This window comes from Sinocyclocheilus rhinocerous, unplaced genomic scaffold (assembly GCF_001515625.1).
Source record: "Sinocyclocheilus rhinocerous isolate Xijiao unplaced genomic scaffold, SAMN03320098_v1.1 scaffold160, whole genome shotgun sequence".
NCBI classification, from domain to species: Eukaryota; Metazoa; Chordata; class Actinopteri; order Cypriniformes; family Cyprinidae; genus Sinocyclocheilus; species Sinocyclocheilus rhinocerous.
This window is the reverse complement of record NW_015624563.1, coordinates 296,322-316,444: the sequence shown is the minus strand read 5'-3', so window position 1 is coordinate 316,444 and position 20,123 is coordinate 296,322. Positions and strand designations below refer to the sequence as shown.

Here is a 20,123-nt window from a genome sequence, read left to right as displayed (position 1 = left end):
TTAAAAAAAAAAAAAAAAAAAAAAAAAAAATGTTTTCTGTAAAGAGGAAAATGAGAGTATTGTCCATTTATTTTATGATTGTGTTCATACAAAACTATTTTGTTGTATTTGGATTTTTTGTTTAAAAAAAGTACTAAGATGGAATTGCAACTCAAAGAAAAGGATGTTGACTTCAAGTGAAAATTTTTTTAATTTTATTCATTTTAAAATAGAAATAGGTCGCTACGCGTACACATTAAAAGGAATAAGAAATAACAAAGCGGGGGCAAACCCTGTAAATTATTTTAAAGCCTTAAATCTATTCTTTGAATAATTTGTAACTATTTGTACTTGTTTATGGACATGTGATTTTCTTATTGCTTTCTCTACTTTTATTTATTTGTTTGTTTGTTTATTTATTTTGTTTTGCTTGTTATTGTATTTGTTTTGATGTAATTTATATGTTATTGCCCTTGTATGTTCACTGTTCTAAAGATTGCAATAAAAAAGAGCAAGAGCAAAAAAAAAAGTCACTAGCATAGGTTATAAAAACATCCTTTAGAAATGCATTTATTAAAATATTTAAAACATCATTTAATGTAATCGAATATTTCAGTTGTTATAAAAGAGTTTAAGGTGTCTCTGTGGAGGTAAAATGTTAAAATACGAAAGGATGTCTGATTCGCGAATCAATCACTCTTCTGAGTCGGTTCATTTGAATGAATACGTCAAACGGGTTAGTGATCCAGTATGAATCATTTGCACAGATTAAACATGCTTTTTTTCATTTGGAGTGTTTTTTTACTCTACAGGTAAAAGGGTATATTAAATGTATCTTTTTACCTAATATTAGAATATAAGATTAAAAAATCGAATTGAAATGAATTTGTATGGAATCTTTCAAAATAAACATCATCCTAAAGCAGCTTTACAGAAACTATACAATTATTAAGCAAGCTTAATACAATACACATCATACGTCGCAAAGAATGAGGAATTAACATATAGAAATGAATTAATATTTGCTTTTTATAGTTATTGTTAAAATACTATATATATATATATATATAGCAGATCTCTCTCTGGAGTCAGAGCCCCATCTCCAGGTAGAGTCGTGCATCTCCGAAGTCCAAATCATCCCAACGAAGAAAGTGGCAAGTGGGTATGATGACCCCATCTCCTCCAGTTTGGTCTTTTATTGAGCTAAAGGAACAAGAGTGCCATCTCCATGTTGAGTTGTGCATTCCCAGCCTGTTCAGAGAGCTTGAATTATCTGCATGATTAATATTGTCATTCTCAAATGAGTTAATTAGGCTACAGACATTAGCCAATGGTCTCATATTCATAGATGTTGTATTAGTTCATTCCATATAATGGTGAATGCACTTTAAATTTTGTGGATAACAGAAAACACATTCCATGGTCAAAATCCATCCAGCATGTCAGTTAAGGTGATATTTCGTCAGTGAAAGGGATTTCCTGGATCTTTACATTATTTTATTAGATCAGGGCTTCCCAAACTTTTTTTTTGTCTGCCAAATCCCTTTGATGTTAAATACCGTATTTACTTGAAGTAAATTTTAAATTAAATAATTTCAATAAATTAACTCATTCACATGTTTCTCTGATGTTGTTTAATGGTCACATGACATGCAAGTAAACAGATAAAGTACTACATATGTTAAATTAAAAACATTCTAATATAGACAAATACGTGTTATTTCATGAGATCAAGATCAATAACGGATTTAAGCATTCTTCCTTTTATCAACAAAATTCAATTAATACAGATGACTCCTGATATGTAAATTACAACTGTACTGTAAAATAAAAAAAGTGATAATATTATAATACAAATGTTTTTTTGTTTGTTTTTTACACTATACAAATAGTTTCTCTTGGCAAAACACTCGGAAAAAAGGTACAAAAGCTGTCACTGGGGCAGTACCTTTTCAAAAGGTACACTTTTGTACCTTTTAGGTACTAATATGTACACTTTAGTTACTAATATGTACCTTTAAGGAACAAATATGGACTCTTTAGATACAAAGGTGTGCCTTTTGAAAAGGTACCGCCCCAGTGACAACTTTTGTACCTTTTTTTTCTGAGACTGCAGGAGCTGGAAAAAGCTGTACAGGAAATACTATATTGTGTGATCCTCAAGCATTTCAGACAAAACCAGGCTCACTGTGATTTTGCAACAGCAACAGCAACAGTCAACGGCAGAACCATCAAATATTTGAACACACTTTAGGATTTTTGGACACATGTTGCTATAAGGAGCTGAGATATTCAGTGCTGTTGAGATCTTTTGAAAAATGTGCTCCAGGTCCTCATGTCTTCTTAATTATCCTCAGAGTTGGGAGATACTGCTGTGATGAAATGGAGAAAATCACAGAAACATTTGGAGAAGGTGCTCTGAAGTATGCAGTTGTTCTCTTCACTCACGGTGATGATCTTCATGATGGCTGAACTATTGAAGTGTTTGTGAGAGAAAACTCAGACTTACAGGAGCTGGTGGACAAGTCATGTCATTGATAATAAGCGCTGGAATCAGAGGCAGTGTGGAGCAACAGAGTTCAGATAGAGAGTCTGATGAACACTATAGATGAGATGATGAGAGAGAATGGAGGATTTTACACTATTGAAAAGGTACAGAAAGTGAAGAGAAATGCAGACAATGAAATTCAGGATTTTAGAGCAGCATCAAATGGCAGACGATCAGAAGAGCAGATCAGAGAAAACAGAGACGAAACAGTGCTCAAAAAACTCAGGAGTAACAACAGAAAATTTCAGGTTTTTCTATTTTTGGATTAATAATATCTTCTTTTGTGATTCTGATTCAATTAAAGGTGAAGTGACCCTTTGAATCCCACCCAAATCTAAGTTTTACATGCTATCTTAGGGATCTGAAAAGTTTGTTTAAGGTTTGTTTCTTAGTAGCAACTGTATGTGTGTGGCTTCAAGAGAGTAAACACATTACTTCATGTGCAGGTTTATCTTTCTCTCTATGTGTTTACTCAGTTCTTAATATTCATTCGACACTATACTGAATCTTATGTTGTGTGCCGTATCTTCTTCAGAGGTTAGTCAGAGATAAGGGAATGTCTCCATCTCAAGGACTTAAAGACGATGTTGTGAAGCAGAAATTTTCCGCTGTCTTTGCTTTTGTATAATAATAATTGTTGAATTTGTGCTGATGTTTTATCATCTCTTTGTCACCTGCTTTCTGCTCTTCCAAAGATTAAATCAAAGATTAATCTTCTAAACATCTAAATCTCTTATCCTATACATTTTGTCATACAATTAAGTTGTATGACAACATTTTAACACTAATTTTAACACTATCATCCCTCGGCTTTTAACACTATCATCCCAAACCTCCTCCTGCCCAAATTAACTCAGCTCTCCGTGCCCACCTCCGTCTGTCAGTGGATCAACAGCTTCCTGACGGACAGGCAGCAGCTAGTGAGGCTGGGAAAATACACATCCAGCACCCGTACGATCAGCATTGGAGCTCCTCAGGGCTGTGTCCTCTCCCCACTGCTCTTCTCCCTCTACACAAATGACTGCACATCTAAAGACCCCTCTGTCAAGCTCCTGAAGACCCCTCTGTCAAGCTCCTGAAGACCCCTCTGTCAAGCTCCTGAAGACCCCTCTGTCAAGCTCCTGAAGTTTGCAGACGACACCACACTCATCGGCCTCATTCAGGACGGTGACGAGTCTGCTTACAGACAGGAGGTCGAGCAGCTGGCTGTCTGGTGCAGTCTCAACAACTTGGAGCTCAACACGCTCAAAACTGTGGAGATGACCGTGGACTTCAGGAGAAACCCCCCTGCACTCCCCATCATGGACAGCACTGTGACTGCAGTGGAGTCATTCAGGTTCCTGGGCACCACAATCTCTCAGGACCTGAAGTGGGACACTCACATTGACTCCATTGTGAAAAAGGCCCAGCAGAGGTTGTATTTCCTTCGCCAGCTGAGGAAGTTCAACCTGCCACAGGAGCTGCTGAAACAGTTCTACTCCGCCATCATTGAATCTGTCCTCTGCACTTCTATAACTGTCTGGTTCAGCTCAGCTACCAAATCTGACCTCAGAAGACTACAGAGGGTAGTCCGGACTGCTGAGCGAATCATTGGTACAACCCTCCCTTCTCTCCAAGAACTGTACTTATCCAGAGTGAGCAAAAGGGCTGGCAAAATCACTCTGGACCCCTCACATCCAGCACACTCCCTCTTTGAACTGTTGCCATCTGGTCAACGCTACAGAGCTCTGAGCACCAGAACGACCAGACACAGGAACAGTTTCTTCCCTCAGGCAATCCATCTCATGAACACTTAACAATAACTGTGGAACACACACTATTTATTCACTCATACACTTATTTATCTAACACACATACTCAGACTACACCTCAAATTTGCACATAATATACAGTACCTGTACATACAAAAACTGTCTATTGTAATATACCTGCACATACAACTGTCAATTTATATATTTTTATTCCTTATTTACTTGTTCTATTTTTTATTATCTGTGTTTTTTGTTCTGTCACTGTCATTCTGTTACACTGTGGAAGCTTCTGTCACGAATCTACACAAATGACTGCACATCTAAAGACCCCTCTGTCAAGCTCCTGAAGTTTGCAGAGATGACACCACACTCATCGGCCTCATTCAGGACAGTGACGAGCCTGTTTACAGTCAGGAGGTTAAAGAGCTGGCTGTCTGGTGCAGTCTCAACAACCTGGAGCTCAACGCGCTCAAAACTGTGGAGATGACTGTGGACTTCAGGAGAAACCTCCCTGCTCTCCCCCCACTCACCATCATGGACAGCACTGTGACTGCAGTGGAGTCATTCAGGTTCCTGGGCACCACAATCTCTCAGGACCTGAAGTGGGACACTCACATTGACTCCATTGTGAAAAAGGCCCAGCAGAGGTTGTATTTCCTTCGCCAGCTGAGGAAGTTCAGCCTGTCACAGGAGCTGCTGAAACAGTTCTACTCTGCTATTATTGAATCCATCCTCTGCACTTCAATAATTGTCTGGTTCAGCTCAGCTACCAAATGTGACCTCAGAAGACTACAGAGGGTAGTCTGGACTGCTGAGCAAATCATTGGTGCTACCCTCCCTTCTCTCCAAGAACTGTACTCATCCAGAGTGAGCAAAAGGGCTGGCAAAATCACTCTGGACCCCTCACATCCAGCACACTCCCTCTTTGAACTGTTGCCATCTGGTCGACGCTACAGAGCACTGAGCACCAGAACGGCCAGACACAGGAACAGTTTCTTTCCTCAGGCAATCCATCTCATGAACACTTAACAATAATCGTGGAACACACAACACTAGTATACTTATTTGCATTTCAAATTTGCACATATCATACCTGTACATACATAATTGTCTATATTATACTGTATATTGTGTTTTTGCTATTTTGTATATTTGTATATTATTATTAGTATTGTCTGTGTCCTGTCTTGTCACTGTCATTCTGTTGCACTGTGGAGCTTCTGTCACTAAAACAAATTCCTCATATGTGTAAACATACCTGGCAATAAAGCTCATTCTGATTCTGATTCTGATTTTAAAATTGCAAACATGAACATTCTGAATTGGCTTAAACACGTCCACCATTTAAACCATCCACAAAAAAACATTATAATGTGAATGTTTCAAGTTTATTAAATAAACACTTATTAAACCATTTTTGATTCTGTCTGACTATTTCTGAATTATTGTTTTACTGTGACATTTTCTCAGCATCCATTCAACACAAATCAAAATGATCAGACGAAACTGGATTATTTTTTTTATTGTTTCAGTCTAATCAGTTTTGAAATCTGAAATCAGAAAAGACTGCAATCTCCCAGACTGTTATCTTGTCTCTGACTGCGCACCTCTCTTCTTCTCTCTCACGGGACGTCCTATGAATGCAGGCACAGTTATTTGGCAGAAAGGATATCAGGTGTTGGTAAGGTCTCACTGAGGAGCTCAACAGTGCTTGAGTGAGAACTCTTCCAACTGCCTCCAAGGAAGCTGAGCTATTATTAGTGCATAATAATAGCTCAGGGGGAAGTCGTGGCCTAATGGTTAGAGAGTCGGACTCATAACCCAAAGGTTGCGGGTTCGAGTCTCTGGTCCGGCAGGGATTGTAGGTGTGGGGAGTGAATGTACAGCGCTCTCTCCCACCTTCAATACCACGACTGAGGTGCCCTTGAGCAAGGCACCGAACCCCCAACTGCTCCCCGGGCGCCGCAGCATAAATGGCTGCCCACTGCTCCGGGTGTGTGTTCACGGTGTGTGTGTTCACTGCTGTGTGTGTGCACTTTGGATGGGATAAATGCAGAGCACTAATTCCGAGTATGGGTCACCATACTTGGCCACATGTCACGTCACTTAAAGTGTGGGCACTTATCCCGATTAGCACTTTAACACATGATGAACACTAGGTTTGTTACCAAAACATGCATTTTATTTATTTATTTATATTTTGTAGCCAAGTCATGATGATGTTTAATGAAGGGGGTCTGTCACTAGGGCCCAGGTCTCACTGGAAAAGACCCCGCCTTTACAGAAACTGAGTACCGGCAGGGATTGTAGGTGGGGGGAGTGAATGTACAGCGCTCTCTCCCACTTTCAATACCACGACTGAGGTGCCCTTGAGCAAGGCACCGAACCCCCAACTGCTCCCCGGGCGCCGCAGCATAAATGGCTGCCCACTGCTCCGGGTGTGTGTTCACGGTGTGTGTGTTCACTGCTGTGTGTGTGCACTTTGGATGGGTAAATGCAGAGCACTAATTCCGAGTATGGGTCACCATACTTGGCCACATGTCACGTCACTTAAAGTGTGGGCACTTATCCCGATTAGCACTTTAACACATGATGAACACTAGGTTCCCATGTTTGCTACCAAAACATGCATTTTATTTATTTATTTATATTTTGTAGCCAAGTCACGATGATGTTTAATGAAGGGGGTCTGTCACTAGGGCCCAGGTCTCACTGGAAAAGACCCCGCCTTTACAGAAACTGATTTGAACTTTTTTTTTTCAAAGCCTTTTTATTTTCCTCCACTGAATGAAGTCATGTTTGATAGAGGCCAAATGAATGCTATATAAATAATCACAATAAATTCTTAATAGAATAATTTTTTTTGTGGTGTCCAGCTGCAGTATTACGACATGTGCATTTATCACAGCCAGTCTGGATGTGCTTGTTTACTGACTGGAACGCGGTTGGTCCCTCTGTACTCGCCGCGAGCAGCTGATATGCAGGTCAAAGGTCAGTCCAGTGCAGCAGACAAGATGGAGGTCAACCAGGCAAAACAAGAGCATCTGCTCGCACTAAAAGGTACTGCGAGTGTTTACCTTTCTTACTAGAGAACCGAAAGAGCAGCTGAATGTCTGAACGATGTCGCGAGTGTACATTCATTATAAATATCGCTGCAGTGCCCGCTGTATCGGTGTTCATCCCTGCTAGCTGCTAATGCTAATCAGTTCTGCTGAGTACAGAATGGACTATTTCTCAAACCTGCTGCAGCTTGTTAAGTTTGAGGCACAGTACATGTTTACTATTGTTCTCTGTCTTTCAGAGTCAGTTATGTGCGTCTAGTAGTTTTTTGATCGTTGTCTTGTAGTAAACAAATGACAGGTGCTGTTTTGGATCATCAGACAGATCTCTGTCTCTTAATAGCTGCGTCCCAAATGACACACTATGCACTCATACACTATGTACTAATGCACTATGTACTCAACCATGTAGTGTATGAATTATATAAGGTTTTTTGTCATTCATAACCGGAGTCTGATAGCCCCTCCCCTTTCGCTACGAAATTAACCATTTACTGTAACTGAACATTTCAGTTGTTATAAAAGAGTTTAAGTTTTTTTTTTTTGTGATTCGCGAATCAATCACTCTTCGGAGTCGGTTCATTTGAATGAATACGTCAAACGGTTGAGTGCATGAAGTGTCCAACATTCCACACTCCGTTTTTCGGTTATTTAAGTGCATCATCCGGGTATTTAAAGTGCACTTTTTATTTTTTGTAATTTTCAGTGTGAACGCACTACTCGCACTATTTATACTACAAAACCTCATAGAATGGTGCATAAGATTTGGGACGCGCCTGAAGTATGAAATGTTGGACACTTGGTGCACTCAAGGTATTCATTTAAATGAACCGACTCAGAAGAGTGATTGATTCGCGAATCGGACATCCTTTTGCTATTTTAACATTTTACCTTCACAAAAACACCTTAAATTCTTTTATAACAACTGAAATGTTCAGTTCCAGTAAATGGTTAATTGCTTAGCGAAGGTCTATCAGACTCCGGTTATGAATGACAAAATAACCTTATATAATTCATACACTATAATATAATACTATCTTACATACTAAACACTAAATGCTAGTAAAACATAGGCTAATATATCATATACACACTTATTTCCCATTCATTTACAATGTCATTTTTGACTATGAAGATCACAATTGTGACACTTTTAGCCTTTTGTAATCATGTCTGCATCCATGATTTTTCCCCCTGTTTCTGTTTATATAGCATATGTAAGTCACCAGGTTTCATACAAAAAAAAACATTTAAAATTCAGAACATAACCCTTTGGGATTATTTTAGATTACCTTAGAAATCTAACCTTAGATTTGGGAAGACAATGAACTATATATTATCATTATACTGAAAATATCACTTTATTGCTTTGTTGGTTTTTGAATCAATCAACCAAGCTTTTAGAATTACACACGAAGCTAACTATATGGCATATTTGTGTCTATATAAGTTATACTGTTACTCTTATCAACCTTAAATAAATCTATGTATTGTAACGATTTCATATTAACGGTCTAATCTTTCTCTCTCCAGTGATGCGGCTGACCAAACCTACGCTTTTTACAAACATGCCGGTGACGTGTGAGGACAGAGACCTTCCAGGTACAATCCAATCACACTTACCTTAACCATGAGTTTATTACTCATAATGATATTGGATACTGATGCATTGGTAAAGAAATTAATTTCAGAATTCATTAATGCAATTATTTTTAAAAGCAGAGGTACCCAAACTATTCGCTATGAAGGGCTAAAATGAAAAATGCATAAAAAACATTAAAAAAATGCATTTTAAAAATAAAAATTGTTAAAATAAAATTCACTTATATTCTCAACATTTCGAAGCAAAAATAAAACAATGCATGGAATGTTTTTTTTTTTTTTTATATTTATTTTGTCCTGCTCTTGTGACGTGGCATGAAATCACAGGTCATCACAGATCATTTTTTGCCCGCAGCCCTGGTTTGAGCATCTCTGGTCTAAAGTATTACATTGCGATGCTTGTTTTTGTAATCAGCCATTGCTGAGTCCAGTATCGAGCTTCTCTGAAAGCTATTAGCAGCAGCTCTGCGAGATCCCGGGCATAATGCCTCCTCCCAGTAAGGCCATATGATAGATCAGCACTGAGCAATGTTTGTTTTCAGCTGCAGGTAGCCGATGGCTCTGAAAGGCGATCTCTCTCAGCCGTGCTCCACAACCGCATGTCACTATGACAGTTCTGAGTAGCACTTCTATATATAAAAGGCGCTGAAGTATGTTCCCCTATAAATCAGCATGAATGAGATTGTAATGCTGGAAACGAGAAGTAAATGGAGTACATCGTGTTATGCCTTTAATTTGTATAAATAGTCAGCAGAAACATGGCTTGCAAACGGTTTCTTTGGCTATTACTCCTAATTTGATGATTTATACTTGTTGATGTTATATTTGTCATACAGGAGATGTTATACATCTGGAAGTTTATTCATGTTAACTTATATGTTTTTTGACAACCTACATGTCAAAAATGGCTGCCTATGGATAAATAAGTCACTGATAAAACGATCGATTGATTTAGATGTCTAGTGCGGTCTAAATCTAAGAGCCGACTGAGGTTTTACAGCTCAGCATATCACATGTCTACAGGTGATTTGTTTGTACGACTCATGAAAGACGATCCATCGACCGTAAAGGGGGCAGAGACACTAATCCTTGGGGAAATGCTCACGCTGCCACAGAATTTTGGGTAATGCTTGTTTAATAAAATCAACTTGTATTAGTTATATATGCATGATGATAACTGAAAAGTTTGAGATTTATTTTTGGATTTGTTAATGAGTTCATGGCACTTTCCACAAATATGGTACACTTTGGTATCGCACAACTTTTTAAAAGATTTAGAGGCAAAAATCCCACATTATTTGTAGTTAGAACTATTAAAAAAGTGTTTGATTAACTACAATTTAACAAAATTAACTTTCATTATAATCTAGTTCATAAAACACATCAAATGTCTATTCCAAATCAGAGAATTTTTTCAATTTTCTAGCAAAATAAATAAATAATGCTAGAACTTTGGGTAACACTAGAATAGTTAATATTAGGTAACATTAGTTAATATTAGATAATGCATTAAAGGGGTCATATGATGCTGCTAAAAAGAACATTATAGCCGTTTTAGGTAGGTGTGGTTGACTCTTAACTTTTATAAAGAATATCTCTTTGGTTTTGAGACTTTAGTCTTTGCAACTTTACAGATCTTCATTATGCACCAAGAGCTTGTAACACTCCAAAGAGAAAGTAAAAATTTAAATCGCATCATATGACCCCTTTAAATGAATAAAAATACATTGTTAATTTAGTTCATTTTTTATTTTAAGTCTATGAAATAATATTAACAGATACCATTTTTGATTTTAATAATATCTTAGCTAATGTTGATATTAACATTAAGTTTAATAAATGCTTTAGAAGTATTTTTTATTGCTAGTTATTGTTAACTAATGTTAACAAATAGAACGTTTACCAAAAATGGCAAAATTACACAAATCAAATATATCGACACCAGTGGACAACAATCACAAACATTACATGAAAAGAATAGAAAATAAATCCGCTCATATAGTATTTTGCCTGACCTCCTGAGGTTAATGACCAACGTTTTGTTCAGGTTACGCACCTCGGGTCCTATTTGTGGAAAGTGCCACATGCCCGTTTGAATCTCTCAGTGCTCCAGCGATTCCAAATATGCATTCTCACCATTTCCTGTACAGAAATATTTTCCTTGGTGAGACCTTCTCCAGTTACATCAGCGTGCACAACGACAGCAATCAAGTGGTCAAAGATATTCTTGTAAAGGTAACGGCTCGCGTGAAGTAATAGAGGATCTTCTGCAGCTGTGGCAGCTGTTTTGTCTCACTGCTATCGTATAATTCTCTCCTCTCTCAGGCGGACCTCCAGACGAGCTCCCAGAGGTTAAATTTATCTGCTTCAAACTCTGCCGTTTCAGAGCTCAAGCCCGAGTGCTGCATTGATGATGTCATCCATCACGAGGTCAAGGAGATTGGGACACACATGTACGTGACTTCTGCTGGTCGAAACATTCTAAAGGCCCGTTCACACCAAGCACGATAACTATAAAGATAACGATAAAGATATAGTTTTAAAAATCGTTCTCAATATTAAAGAATAGCAGAGTTCACACCACAACTATAACGATAACGATACAGAGGAACGATATCGTTGGAATCACTTTCAAAACGATTTTTTTCCAGCTGATGAACGATAAAACACTGACAGCCAATCAGAATCCATCCTGCTGTAACGAGCTCAAGAATTTAAAGCGGCAGACGCATGTGCGCTTAGAATAAACAGACGATATCGTTCGCTGGTGTGGACGCTAATATCGTTATCTTTATAGTTATCGTTCTTGGTGTGAACGGGGCTTTAGCCTTTAGTTCTTCGTAATGTAATGCAGGTTAGCATTAAAGGTGCTGTATGTAATGTTTTGACTGTACTACAGCATAAAAATACCATAATACATTTGCAGATATTTAGGAAACTTGTCACATACTTGTTTCTCAAAAAAACAATGCTGCAGCCAGTTATTCTATTTTGAAATGTGCGTTCCGAGTCGGAATGTGTCAGTGTGACTCCGCCCACTTACAGTTGACCTAATAATATTGTGACAGCCTGGGTTGCCAGTTGGCGGAAAACACCGCTTATTACAGTCATGGAAGCCAGCAAATGAACTGGATCAGAGATCGTAGATTCTTCTCGTCTAAAAAGCTCTATGACCAGAGGCATATTAAAACACAGATAAATCAGCTCCTAGCCTTCAATTGTCAGTTGCGCTCATTCCTTTTGTATGTCCGCAATCTGGCAACCCACATGAGCGTGGAGTCTGAGGATGAGGAGGCGGAAGAAACGGCTCTCCGATATTTTGAATTTTGACTTATTTTGATATTTTGAATGGGAAAATGACAGTTCCCATTTCAACTGCTAGCTGTCAATATTACGTACTGCACCTTTAATATAATAAATACTATGATAATAGTAGCAAATAATGATAGTTATTGAAAAGAATCTGGTGAAGTAGCCCTCCACATTCCAGTATTGTTATTGATAACTAAAACTATTAAAAATCATTTTCAGTGCTTTAAATATAGCTAAAATAAAAATAAATGAAAGGCTTACTTAACCTTGAACAATCTTAAATGAAAATTAGAAATGTTTCCTCGGCAACTAACTGAAGAAAATAAGTTGAAGTTGAAGTACTAATATTACTAAAACTAAAATAAAAATACAGTTAAAGCCAGCGCTGGGTAGTAACTGTTTACATGTAATCTGGATTATGTAATCTGATTCCAAGAATTAAGTACTTGTAATTAGAGTATATGTTAAAATGCTTATAAGATTCCAGTTAGATTTTTATGGATTACACGATTACGTATTATTCACACAAGGGCAGTATGTTATTCATAATTAATGGATTCTCCCTAAATCTTCTAATCTAAATTTTCCTTTCTAAAAATCCTACTAATCCTATGCCATTTAGCTTTGACTATATTCATAAATGGTGTGTAAATAAATCTGTGAGTCGCGCTTCTGAATTTGAGGAAAAATGTCACCTCTCAAGCAGTTAGACCATGTATGAAACAAATAATTATGCAAGTTATTAAACACTGGTGATAGCTGTGAAGCACTGTGTCATCATCATATCCAGTGACTCTCAGTAACTGTTGATTCTGGAAGTCTGGACAAAAATACTTCAAACCTGGAAGGCGTTTAATGTCATTGTTGTGTTCATGTTTGTTCATATAATGCAGGGATTCCCAAACATTTTTGTCAGCCCAACCCCTTTGACATTAGCTATTTACTTGAAATATCTCTGAGGAAGTTAATATTTCAAATAATTTAACAACACATTTGCATGTTTACAGTGCTTTGATGTCGGTTAATGGTCACATTGATATGCAGGTACACAAATTGAATATTTCTATTTTTAGTGTTCAAGTGTTTGAATTATCTTTATTTTACATTGCTATGACTTAATTATTAGCTTTTTATCAACTCACTATTCACTCACCATCAACTGAATAATGTAAAGTTTAAATGCATTTTATGATGCTGATATCAAAAAATGGAATATATTTCTTTCTCTTTGTTTTTTATATCAATATGGTACGTTTTATGGTAAGTTTAAAGTTTGATTAAAAAAAAGTAATCTAAAAGTAATTTAAAGTAGTCACATTGCCTAAAATGTGTAACCTAGATTAAGTTACTAACTATAGTTTTCATCGTGTAATCGGTAACAGACAATTTATAAGTTTGACCATTGACCATTTGTAAGTAATCTACCCAGCTCTGATTAAAGCTAAATAGAAATATAAAAAAACGAATAAAAATGACAAAAGCACATAACAAAATTACAAAAATTTAAACTAAAATTAAATTGAAAACTACAAATATTAAATAAAATACTTCAAAAATGTAATAAATACTTTAATAATAATAAATAACTGCCACACATCGCTGCAAATGCACACTCAGATCTGGCCACACCCACTTTTCACAATCCAACCAATGCCACATGGGAAAATTCAAGCCCCGCCCCCAATTTTTAATATTTTTTTAAGCTTAGAAATATGTGACATTACTGAAATGAAATGTGTTGCAAATGCCGTTACACGTTGTGACAATTATGTAGCAACCAAAAACATTTGAAGAGCTGTGCACAAAATGCAGTTGTCCTCACCATATTTGTTTATCATCTGATTCCAGCTTGGTCTGTGCCGTCAGTTACACCACTCAGACTGGAGAGAAGCTTTACTTTAGAAAGTTCTTCAAATTTCAGGTGAGCTCATTTCCTCCTCCCCTCGAGTCAGTCTGCGCTGTGATTGGACGCCAGCTCCACGCATCACTCCTAAACCATTTCACACAGAGCTGAGGCTTTAATTTACACTAAAGCTTGACATTTGAACTCAAGCATGAGATCTCATGCGGCTCGGTACTTCCAGAAGATACTCAGCAGAGTATTGCATTGAAGAACTGAAGCTGCGTCATTGAAAGCAGTCTTGAGTTGTGCGATAAATAGAATTTTACATGGATTCTGTTGAGGTACAATCAAACTGCAGCTCAAACTTCAGTTTCAACTCTATTTTGAACCAGGTTCTCAAGCCTCTAGATGTAAAAACCAAATTCTACAATGCTGAGGTGAGTTTACTTTTACTATTTTTATTGTTTTTTTCATGGTCATACTTCCTTTCTGCACTGCCTCGCTGCTTATGAAATAATTTATAGTGAGGCTATGCTTTTTAAGAACCCGTTTTATACATTTTCATTTGATATCTCTTTTGTAAGTAGTGTGTGTGTCATTCATAATTAGTTGTTTTGTTCACATTTACATCAAGAAGAAAACTGACATTGTCATTTTCTGGTGCATGTAACCTTCACTTCTCTAATATGTTTATTTTTGTGTTTTATTCCTCCATTAGAGTGACCTCAGTTCAGTGGTAATTGTTTTCCCTTCTCATTGCAACTTTTTTTTTTCCTAGCATAACCTGCTTCTTTCCTTCTTCTGAGTAACAAGCATGGGGAAAACATGAGAAAAGTATTTCAATATTCAATAGATTCACTAATGAACAGAATAGTCCTGAGATGGAAAATATGAGGTTATGTTCAGAAACCCAGATCATTAGTAAAACTTGTTTTTGCTGTTATTGCCATTACCTTTATTAGATCAATTGTTCAATGGCACTAAGTTACTGTGTTATCTGTTGGCAAGATTTTAGAAAGGTTGCATTACCTACAACAGTAACCTAAAAAAGGCCTAAATAGTTATTTGTCTATTGATATTTTATTAATATTAATTTTAACCAATAGCCTGAGAGGCCAAGGTAACATCAGCCATACAATGTTTACTCAAAATTAAAACCAAGACATTTGAAAATTCAAAATGTCCTTAGATGTATTTAATTGGACATTTTGATTTAGTGGTAAAAAGTTAATCATTTTTTATAATGCTGACAATCTCAAAAAAGTGATTGAGATGAGAGAAATACTTTTTTTTTTTTTTTCTTCTGTTTTTCTTGACTTGTTTCCTCTCAGTGCTTTTGCTTTACCGCTCACTCATCTGACCAGTGCTAAACTAAATCAATTAGACATTGTGTCTGATTCTGGAGAAAACAGATAATCACTCTTTTTTTTTTTCTTTCTTAGACTGGGAAGTGATGCTTATTTTTATTGATCTTTTATGCCATTTGCTGTTTTTTTTGACAGATTAAAATCAATGCCAGAAAAATGTCACATACCACCATGTACACTGTCCTATATTTAGTATCAATTGTAATGGTGTTAAGAGTTTAAAGACGTGCTGTGACATGATATAGTCTAATTGTAAATGCATCCTTGCAAAATTGTTTTTGGTTATTGAATTAATGAGGCTTGGCGTGGGATCTTTGCTTCATGCTGTAACAATAACAATACTTCTGTCAAAAGGTGCTGTTGATCCACAGGCATGAACTAACCTCCACTTGTAATACCAACTCAAAATAATACTAATCTTCCTTCTGGAGATCAACTGGAGCAAACAGCTGCTTTATTTGGCTCTATGTAAAAATTCAATACTTTTCACTTGAGCTTGTCTGAAGAGCTTGATTTGATGGGCCGCATTCAAAGACCTTTACACTGAACTCATATTGATTGTGATATTATGAACACGCACACTTAAATGGTAAATGTAATTCATATGCATTAAGTCCTTAATGTGGAGCCCTTCAAGTAAAGTATCTCTCCAGGATATTGTGTATAAAATATAAATGAACATACAGTACGATACTGCATGAGATCTTACCAGGGCTGAGTAAATGATTGAATGTCAGCAGCTGGTCTGGTTTGATGCTTTTGACCTTTGACCCTACAGACGGATGAGGTGTTTCTAGAGGCACAGATCCAGAACATCACTACATCCCCAATGTTCATGGAGAAAGTCTCTCTGGAACCTTCTATGATGTACAACGTCACTGAACTCAACAATGTGTCCTCTAGCAGTGAGAGGTAACATTTACATACTGTATGCCTCATTTTGTCCATGTATTTGTGATCAAAAGTTCAGGCTTAGTATTTATATTTTTTATGAAAGAAATTAATAGTTGTATTCGGTAAGGATGCAGTGAATTGATAAAGGAACAGTAAAGACATTTGTTACAAATGTTACAAAATATTTCTATTTCAAGTAAATGCTGTTCTTTTGAACTTTCTGTGCATCAAAGAATCCTGAAAATATGTATGGCAGATTTTACAAAAAATATGAAGCAGCACTACCGTTTTCTACATTGATAATAATGAGAAATGTTTGTTGAGCAGCAAATCAGCATATTAGACTGATTTCTGAAGGATCATGTGACACTGAAGACTGGAGGAATGATGCTGAAAATTCAGCTTTGTTATCATAGGAATAAATTATGTTTTACAATACATTCAAATAAAAAACTTAATATTACAGTTTTTTTTTTTAGTCAAATAAATCCAAACTCCAAACTTTTGAGTAGTAGTGTAGGTAAATAAAGGAATGTTTTGGGTTGAATACAGTTTATTTGACGTTAAATCTGTGACATGTTGTCCATTACTACAGAAAATAATATTGACTTGTCCCTCAGATTGTAAAATCAAACAAAAATCATGTTTACAGTAATGCACTTGCAGTATAAGTCTATTGGGCAAGACACTGCAACATTAAAATACACACGGTTTCAAACATTATACATTTTTAAAATGAGACTAGAGACAAAATTACGTCAATCGATCATCTCTTGCTTTACTAAAAATACGAGCTTCACAAATCTGCTTTCAATCACTCTGGAATGTCTTGGCCCATAGACTTCTATTGTAAATACATTACTGTAAACGAGAAAAAGTTTTATTTTGAAGAACGAAACCGGTTTCTCGCCATAAATATAGCCATGAAAGCTGGCATGGCTTTTATGGCTATATATAAATAATATTCGATTTTCAACCGGCTCGCAGTTAATCGTTACATCCCTAATAATATATAAAAAATCTAAATAAATAAAATAAATATCACACCTGATTGCTCAACGAAGTAGTAAGCTCTTTTCTGCGAATGTGCAAGATTTGTGATTCTTTAGGTAAATAACTAGAAGAATTGAAATTGAATAACTTGTATTGAAAGAATAACAAAGTACAGTAAACGGTAAAACTATTGCACTACAAATCAGTGTTTATGATTATGATGCTAAATTAATATGATAAATTAATTTGCAGTATCTGATATACATACTGAGGAACAAAACAGAATGATTGTCCGATTGACTTGATTTCGCCCACAAAAATTAGCTGAACAATGGTAAATGACTGCGACAGCACTTTTAAATGGTTCGGCATAGGGATGTAACGATTCACTCAACTCACGATTCGGTTCGATTCACGGTTTTTATTTCACGATTCGATTCGATTCACAAATTTTTTTTTTAACAAAATGAGATTTAAGACAAATTATAAATTAAACGTGTCCTTTTATTATTGCTTGGACAAAATACTGTACGTTTCTTTGTGAAATTGAAATATAACACTATAATAATATACTAATATAGCACTTGTAAATTATTGCTCTTTTGTTGGTTTTGATTGCTTCTATTTTCCTCATTTGTAAGTCGCTTTGGATAAAAGCGTCTCCTAAATAACAAAATTGAAATATAATGTAAATTTAAATAACAAACCTAAATTGAAATTTTAAAACAAGCCCTAAATCAAATAAATACAAATAAACACAAATAAAAGAAATCTCTTCATATAAACAAAATAAGGTTTTGTCTGTGGTCTTTCCATTTAAAATTAAGAGGCAACCACTGCGTTTTAATCTTGATCCAAACAAAGATGCTGCATACATTCAACATGAACAGTTTTTAATCTAAATTACATTGTATAATTTCGAAATTTGAAGCAAAAACAGAATGGTTTGACTTAAACTATGCATAAAAAAATATCTGCATGAAACCGAAACAGTTTATGATTATGATGCTAAATTAATATGATAAATTAATTTGCAGTATCTGATATACATACTGAGGAACAAAACAGAATGATTGTCCGATTGACTTGATTTCGCCCAAAAAAATTAGCTGAACAATGGTAAATGACTGCGACAGCACTTTTAAATGGTTCGGCAACATACTTTGTTGGCGTTATACTTACGTGCAACTTTTTATTTTATTTCTAGCGAGTCAACGTTCGGGGGGATGTCGTATCTACAGCCGCTGGACACGAGGCAGTATTTGTACTGTCTGAAGCCCAAGCCAGAGTTTGCAGAGAAGGCCGGGGTCATCAAGGGGGTGACGGTGATCGGCAAACTAGACATTGTGTGGAAAACCAACCTTGGGGAGAGAGGACGTCTACAGACCAGCCAGCTCCAGAGAATGGTACGCTGGCTTTAGCGTGGATTTAAAAAAAAAAAAAGAAAAGACTTGCTGCAAGGATTCACCATACTTAATTATTTCATCAGTCCTTCCCACACAAATCAGCAAGAAAGTGTTTGTGGATTATGCAGAACACATTTCATTCCAGTGTTGAGGAAAGTTACTTTTAAAAGTAATCCGTTACATTATTCTGTTACTCCATGAAAAAGTAACTAATTGCATTACTTAGTTACTTTTTATGGAAACTAATGCATTACGTTACTTTTGCGTCACCTGAGCTGGACTACTTATCTGTTTTTTAATAACAAAAATAAAGGCCCTTTCACACCAAAAGTGAAATGAATAAGCCTCAGGCTGAAGGAAGTGCCTCTGCACCTTACTCCCGATTTCTCTCAACATGGGGACAGGAGACGTGTCAGTGAGGAAATGGGAAAACAAAGTAACTTGTGTTACTTATTTGAAAAAGTAACTCAGATATTTAATTGTAAATTTAAAAGTAATGCATTACTAGTTACTTGGAAAAGTAATCCGATTAAGTTACTTGTGAAGCGTTACCGCCGACACGGATTCATTCAGATCTTCTCTTCTAGGCTCCTGGTTACGGTGACGTCAGGCTTTCTCTCGAGTTGATCCCAGACACAGTCAGTCTAGAGGAGCCCTTCGACATCACCTGTAAAATCACAAACTGCAGGTAAGAGCGCTGCTGTGAGCCTGTCTGGCTGGTAGTTCTGTAAGCTGTCAGTAATGTAAACGGCTGGTTTGCTTGCTGTCAGTGAGAGGACCATGGATCTGGTGCTGGAGATGTGTAACACTCGCTCCGTTCACTGGTGTGGGGTGTCAGGCCGACAGCTGGGGAAACTCACCCCCAACGCTTCCCTCGCCATTCCTCTCAAACTACTGTCCTCCGTCCAGGGTTTACAGGTAAGGGAAACTTATGGCGCTTTTCCACTGCATGGTACGGCACGGTACGGCTCGGTACGGTTCACTTTTTGGGGGTTTTCCACTGGGTACAGTACCTGGTACTTTTTTTAGTACCACCTCGGTTGGGGTTCCAAGTGAACCGTACCGTTACCAAAACGTGACGTGTAAACTCTGCTGATCACGGATTGGCCGGAGAGAATCGTCACTACCTGCGTCACTGAACTTGCGACACAAACACAACAGAACCGCTAGATTTAAATCAGCACAGCCAGCGAAGGATCGAATGCAACTGTTTTGAACGAGCGCACCTTTTTTTAACAAAAAAAAGTTCTGTTCTGTTGTGGAAGAACAGACGTTCCTCTCGTTGATAGCAGAGGAGCGGATCCAACAAGAGCTTGGTGGGGTGACGTGGAATGAAAAATTTTTTCAGGAGTCGCGGCAGTAGAGGCGG

The 20,123-nt window shown here is 36.9% G+C and overlaps 1 protein-coding gene across 2 annotated transcripts in view; it reads left to right on the top strand.

Moving 5' to 3' along the window:
* The first annotated feature begins 7,218 nt into the window (after window positions 1-7,218).
* Window positions 7,219-20,123, top strand: part of LOC107742971 (trafficking protein particle complex subunit 13-like) — a 14,422-nt gene continuing 1,517 nt past the window's right edge. The window contains exons 1-12 of one of the 2 annotated variants that reach the window (XM_016556063.1): window positions 7,219-7,338; window positions 8,871-8,939; window positions 9,963-10,062; window positions 11,090-11,174; window positions 11,265-11,392; window positions 14,100-14,172; window positions 14,487-14,531; window positions 14,813-14,830; window positions 16,240-16,373; window positions 18,556-18,754; window positions 19,342-19,442; window positions 19,525-19,672. In XM_016556063.1, coding sequence (XP_016411549.1) covers window positions 7,257-7,338; window positions 8,871-8,939; window positions 9,963-10,062; window positions 11,090-11,174; window positions 11,265-11,392; window positions 14,100-14,172; window positions 14,487-14,531; window positions 14,813-14,830; window positions 16,240-16,373; window positions 18,556-18,754; window positions 19,342-19,442; window positions 19,525-19,672 — 1,182 coding nt within the window. In that variant the 5' untranslated portion in view covers window positions 7,219-7,256. The remainder of the gene's footprint in view (window positions 7,339-8,870; window positions 8,940-9,962; window positions 10,063-11,089; window positions 11,175-11,264; window positions 11,393-14,099; window positions 14,173-14,486; window positions 14,532-14,812; window positions 14,831-16,239; window positions 16,374-18,555; window positions 18,755-19,341; window positions 19,443-19,524; window positions 19,673-20,123) is intronic. The other variant, XM_016556071.1, reaches the window with a different exon arrangement.